The 6408-nt window shown below is 43.5% G+C and overlaps 1 protein-coding gene across 3 annotated transcripts in view; it reads left to right on the plus strand.

Annotated features, from left to right (window-relative positions):
• Positions 1-1421, plus strand: part of AFTPH (aftiphilin) — a 42307-nt gene extending 40886 nt beyond the window's left edge. For all 3 annotated transcript variants that reach the window (XR_006017506.1, XM_042036645.1, XM_042036646.1), the window contains one exon: positions 197-1421. Coding sequence is in view for 2 of the 3 variants with exons in the window: in XM_042036645.1 (XP_041892579.1) it covers positions 197-341 (145 nt within the window). In the remaining variant the exon portion in view is untranslated. The remainder of the gene's footprint in view (positions 1-196) is intronic.
• Positions 1422-6408: the final 4987 nt, after the last annotated feature.

A 6408-nucleotide genomic window follows, 5' to 3' on the forward strand; every position in this document is an offset into this window, starting at 1 on the left:
TTGCTGACTCTCTCTGTTAACACATTATTGGTAGGCAGGTAGGTATTATAACATTAGACTACCTTCAAGTAGCTTACAGAAGTGCCTGTCAGTGGGAGACAAGCTGACAGAACATTGCTTCAATCAGTGATTCTTTCAGTGATCCCAGGGATATCAGGTACTGGATTAATGCACTTTGTTCTTTTCTTCCCAACAGGAAGCCTAAAAAGGAAGAACATCTTAGTGAAGAGGCTGCCAAGGTGATTTCTAGCCTTCCTGACTTAACTTTCATGCATGCCAAGGTGTTGATGTTCCCAGCCACATTAACACCTTCAACAAGCTGCCAAGAAAAGGTAGACTAAAGTGATGTGAATTGGACATTTTCTATTGATTTTTTTTTTTCTTCCCTCTGCGGGTCGTAAAAAGCAATCTTGCTTTAATTAAAAAAATATCAAGTTCAGATGATTTGTTGGTAAGCAGCACTAGAAAGGTATACATAGTAATGTATATTTATTTACATACTGGAGTCCTAAATTTATATTAGAGAAAAATGTAAATAATTGGGGGTAAATCTTTTTGAAGATCTATTCTTTTTGTTGTGCTGGGCTGTATACATTTATGTCTTTGTGAAATACACTGGTGGTGTCCTTCTTAAAAAACTTTTAAAAGTTAAAAAAAAAAAATCTATCAACACATAATGAAAACTTTGATCTTCACAATCTGTGAAGCTCCCCCTTAAGACTTTCTGATTGCATTGAGCAACTTTTTCTTTCCTGCATACATTAAAATACTTCTTGCTGGAAAAAAAATCAAAAGGTTATGTTGTCCCTTTTGTGGGTTTTTCAGTTATTGTTTCTTTAAAACTCAGTAATTTCTTTTGTGTTTTAACAAGCTTAAGATGTGTTTTTCCTTTTCTTTTCCCCCATCCCCTCCCCCTGTTTGATTGGTTGGCTGATCAGTTTTTATGTTCTTGAACTTCAATAGTATGGCTCTGTCACTATATGGCCTTTTGAAAGGTATACTGTCAGTAACTTCTTGTTCCAGTTATGGATTACTGTCTAAACACTTGATTTTTTTTTTTTTTTTTTTGATCATTAGAAGATTGTCTGCTTTTAATCAGTTTGATTTGGAAAAGAAGGACCAAAACAATATGAATGTCTTACAATGAAATTTACCTGTTAAAAATTTTTATGTTCTGTTGTACCACTATTCCTGTTTGATTTTGCACAGTGTAAAATGACATAATCATAGATTGCTATGGTTTTAGGCTGTATATACAGTAAAAAACTATGGGTTGTAAATGTCTGGGGAAATTCCTATGGAAAAAAGAGAGCTATGTCGAAGAACCTCTAAAAAGGTCAATATGCATGCCCAAGGTCTTTTGAGATTTAAGTGTGTAAATTTCCTTTTAGCTTACACAAAATAAAATAATTTAAAAGATACATATGTATATAGCCTGCTCTCTTTTTTTACAGAATGTGTGCATTCCTCACCTTTCTGTTGGTGGTAAAATTGATGTGCTCACTGTGTTAGCAGTAAGACCTTCTAATTTGTGTTGCTCAGTCCCACAAACCACTCCTGGCAGGGTCTTGCGGACTTTCCTTCAGTCCTCCTGTCTCCGGGAGTCAGTCTTTTACTTCTGTCTCCAGTTTCCTTTCTGGCTTGCAGGGCAATGTGGCTCATGATATTTGGGGTTAGAGACTTCTTCAAAGCAATTGGCAATACTCAGCTGTAAGCAACACCAGCTATGGTGAGGCGAGAAAGGACAACTGGGTTTGCTGATTTCTTAGCTACAGAAAAAAAAGAAACGTAGCAGTCACTGAAGTCTCCTCTCATGTTAGCTTGCACTGTAGCTCTGTGAGCAACATCTCATCAGAGGGTCTCAGTGGACTGGCTGCAGGTAAGGCATGTTCTGGGTGCTGCTATTTCTTGATGGTGCATGGACATAGACTCTTCCATGCCTTTACTATGTGCACAGCTCTTTAAGTGCTCAGTTGTTACCACCAGTTCATCACTTAACATCTAGTTCTGAGAAATCTCTAGTGTGTTTTTTTATCTATTCTTTGAGTTCTTTATTGTCTGACAGCACTTGGGTCAGAAAAGCCTGAGTTTGATGCCATTAGCTGGGTAAGCTGAAAGGTTGTCCTTGCAAAAGGAAGCTTTTTACTTCTTGAAATGTCTTTGGGAGACAAGTGCTGGGGTTCCATCTTTGTGAATACAGGAGTTTCAGTGAGTGGTGGCTGCTCAGAATTGAGAGAGCAGCTTCTATGGCTGTGATAAAGTTAATTTGTAAATGCTAAATTGTCTCCTTTGCCCTCTAATTAGTATTGCAGCGTACAGTGATGTGGTATCAAACTGCACCCTGTTGTAGCAGAAAAGGTTTAAGCAAAAGCCATCTGCTTTACCGTGTAGCCCCAAAACCACGTCTGTTTGCTGTTTCTGCAGGTTTTCATTACAGCACTGACTTCATGCCTGTTACATGTTGAAATTAGCTTTGCTAATCTCCCAGGTTTAGCATAGTATTCTTTAGTACATGCTTATTATATCATTCAGTTCTGGTGTTGGGCTGCTGTAGGTTAAAATTGGTGCCTTTGTTTCCGTGACTGTGGCGTGTCCCTTGGAGCTGGAGCAGTGGGATAGCTGCAGCACAGAGCTATAGCTATTGTTTCAGGGAGAATATGTTTAGGAGCTGACTCATGATCCTTGTCTGGCAGCGAGTGGACTGAAGTATTAAGGAGAGGTGGGGGTGGAAATGCCAGCTGCAAGTTGATCTTTAGTCTCCTCACAATTGCCTCCAGAGGCAGCTGCCCATTTGTCTTCCAGTCTCCGAGTGCAGTTCTGGTGGCCTACCGTGGATGGGGGAGGGGAAAAAGGAGATTTCTATTGTGACTGATGTACCAATCTGAAACTTTGTGAAACCTGAGTGTGTTTATGGGGTGTTTATGTTCTTTCTGCATCCCACAGACCTTCACACTGCTGAAAGACATAAAGCTTACAATCGAAGTTCAGCCTTTTGAGGTGGATGCTGCCTGCCTTAAAACACAGCACTGCTTTTTGTCTCCTTGCTTAAGCCTCCTTTTTTGTTGCTGATGGTGGGATGGACAGACAGGATCCTCTTGCCTCTCTCCTGTCTTGTACAGGCAGCTTTGTTCATATGCAGAAAGTTTTGGCTAACAGATTCGGCTGCATCGGGGTTGTCCTTCCGTGCTGTTCCCAGTGACACAACATGCCTTGTCTAGTTTAATCTTGCCAGTAGGCTTATGGGCAGGATGGCAACAGATACTTTGTGCACATTTGGGTTGCTGTGCATTGTCACCAGACATGTCAGGGTGCATCACTTTCACCCCAGAACTGGTGCCATTGAGGAGCAAGTGCTTATGTGCCCGTCCAGCACAAGCAGCGGAGGACACCTGGTTCAGATGCAATCCCCTGAGTTGGCACATGGCCATGAAGCAAAATCCAAAGATCCCACTGTGAAGGGAGCTGCAGGCTCCTGAGTGACTGCTAAGAAGGGTTGGGCTCTGCTTGTGTTATCTGAAAGACTGTGCTGTGAGACTTGGGGGTTCAGCTCTGCCTTACCCAGAGCCCCACCACCTGCTGCAGGTGCTGGCAGTGCTGGACTGCCCACAGCACCTGGAATGTTGACACCTTCTCAGAATATCATTAGCTCAGCAAATTCATTTTGAGATGCCAAAAGTAAAGCTTGCAAATAATGTGTGTACATGTCCTCAAATGCATTGAGTGTGTACTGAAGTTAACTCTTTGTCACGTTGAGTTGTACAGAATTTTGCCTGGTAATGAAATTGTTGTGTGGAAAGTTTTGTTGCTGGACTGCTGCACTTGAGCTGGATATCTGGTGGGCTCTATAGGATGTGAGGGAGAGTTAGCTCAGTGCATGTAAGATGCATCACCCTTGGTCCAACCATTTACATTTTGTGCCAGTTCTGCAACTCTGCATATTTATCTTCTAAATTTCAGAGCATCTTGAAAACACAGGATAGTTGCAAAATACACTTGAATATAATTTTTAAAAGCGTATGTCATCTAATAATTGCATAGTACCTGCTAGGAGCGTCTGCTACAAAATCAGAAGTTTTTTGTCTTCCGGCCTCTGCCAAAGAGCACAGGCACTAAAGGCAGCAAGCACCTAATCTGCTCCCTCCAGGGAGCCTGGAACGTGAAAGGAGATGGGAAGAAACAACACATTCAAATTCAGAGGACTGAAAACAAGGGGAGGAGGAGCTGGAAGAAAACACAAAGCAAGAGCTCAGCAGAAGCTCTGAGTAGGGGAAATAAGAAGGTGAAGCAGGATTCAGAGTATAGGCAGCTGGGATAGCTGTAGGAAGAGCAGGTGGTAGAGAAAGTGGGATACAAGCATGAGGAGCAGGAGCATTTGGAGAGAAGGGAAAGCCTGGGCTGGATTACAGGTGCACACACTGTGCCCACTGGCTGCTTTTCTCCAAAATCTGGAACTGAGCCTCGGAGACCCAAGGGTCTGAGTCGCTGTTCTGCAGAGGAAATGTGTCACAGCCGTGGGGTGAGTGGGAGCTGCATCGCCGCAGCCCTGCTATTGCTGTCAATTATTGTTGGTAGAGAGCTGGGTTGCAGACTAAGGGGTTTAAATGCAGCTGCTGGTGCCTGTCTTAGCATCGATACAAGTCCAGATGTTAGAAGGCCTTTTTGAAGAATTATTTTTAGATAAGGAGGTACATTATAATTCCAGGCTGTAGGTATAAAATCAAATCCTCCAAAGCAAAGCTGTGCCACGGATTTGGAACTGCAGCTTCAGTCCTGTCATGTGTCTGCAATGTGATAGTTGTTCCTTACATATCCTCCTGTTTTCGCCTGATCCTTGCCTCATGTCCTGTGCAGATTTATTCTCTGAATCAGCGTAGTGCAGTGAAACTCTTCTCTGAAGGGCCCCTGCTTCCTGCAGTAGAAGGGGATGGGGTGGCCTTATGTGGAAATTGCTGAGATCACACAGGGGAGTGTGATGCTCTCCTGGCTGGGAGCAGCTGGCCATGCCAGCTTTTTTTGCAGGTCACTTGTGCACTTCTGTCATTTGGTGCACAGCATGAGTTGCCTGATTGGGATGTGCAGAAATGCTAATTTCTCTGGGATGTAGCTTAAGCAATTAGGAGCTTTGCTTGTTTGATACTCAGTCGTGGCACTGGGGGTCAGGTGCACGTGTGATGCATCCAAAACTGATGGAGCTCTTGTTTTCACCTTGTCAGCCTGTACTTAAAAATGTAATATATGTTGTTAACCCTGTGTTACAGATGGGTTGTGAAGATCGACTCTTTGAAATGCCATCCTGCTCTGTGTCAGCAATAGCTGAGAAGGACTCATCTGGCACAGGTCTCAGACACATCTCAAAGGCAGAGGGGAATTCTGACTGTCTCATGTCTGGGTTCACTACGTGGTCACCAAAGAAAAGTATTTTCCTAGTTTAGGGTCTCTGAGTCATCTGCTGCAGATCCGCTGATTGTGTCAGGACCCTGCTGACCTGGCACATACCTGCAGGGGCTCCTAGTGCTGTACACCATACAGCAGTTGGATTGTGTGCCTCAAGTAAGGCTTGGGGCTACTTCTGCAGCAACAAAGGGGCAAAAAAAACCCCCCAAACTTCTCATTGAACTAAAAGACACTGGGGTCCTGTGGAAAACAAATAATTCAAAGGAGAGTCAAATTAAGGTATTGTACATATTTTTTAATGTTTGCCTAAACAGCCTTAATGATTCTTCTGGCATGGTTTTCCATATGCCTAATGATCCTTTTGGCATAGTTTTGTGTGTTTAGAATATGTACCCATGTGTGCAATAAACTGATGTGAGGCATCAGGTTGGGCTGTATTCCCTATGGGATTCTGCTGGGCTGTCACCTGTGCCCTCACTGGTTGTGTGCCCAGGGTGACATTTGCTACCCCTACTGTCAGTGGAGCTGCTGTGAGTGATCCTTGCTCATCAGGGTTTGTTGGTGCTCCTGCGTGGGCAGGTCCTTGCATTTGCATGGTTCACACCAGGTCCAGCAAGCAAACCCGCTTGGGATACAAGTAGGTTTTCTGCTGGGATTGTTGTCATGGTGTGAGCCTTGCCTTCCTTATTTAAAGCAATGAAGTTAATTGGGGAGGGAGGGGGAAGCTGAGGTGCAGGTTCAGCTCAGCAGCGTTCTCTGTGCTTTTGTTTTCGCTTTTCCAATGAAACGTGTCTCAGTTGGTTTTGACTCTTTAAGTGATAAAACACTCGGTGTTCATTTCCCTCAGCACAGAACTGCAGTGAGGGCAGTTTGCTGAGGGCCAGGTGTAGTTTTCAGGACTGTCTTCATCTTATAAACAGCAGGAAGTGTTGTCTTGCCTGAGCTGGTCTTCAGGAGGCATTGCACATGGGGAGAAAAGCAAGTTCTTTGGATCAAACCTTATTGTGTTGCCTG

This window comes from Corvus kubaryi, unplaced genomic scaffold (assembly GCF_017639235.1).
Source record: "Corvus kubaryi isolate FWS band 111438036 unplaced genomic scaffold, C.kubaryi_AGA036_p1.0 37386, whole genome shotgun sequence".
NCBI classification, from domain to species: domain Eukaryota; kingdom Metazoa; phylum Chordata; class Aves; order Passeriformes; family Corvidae; genus Corvus; species Corvus kubaryi.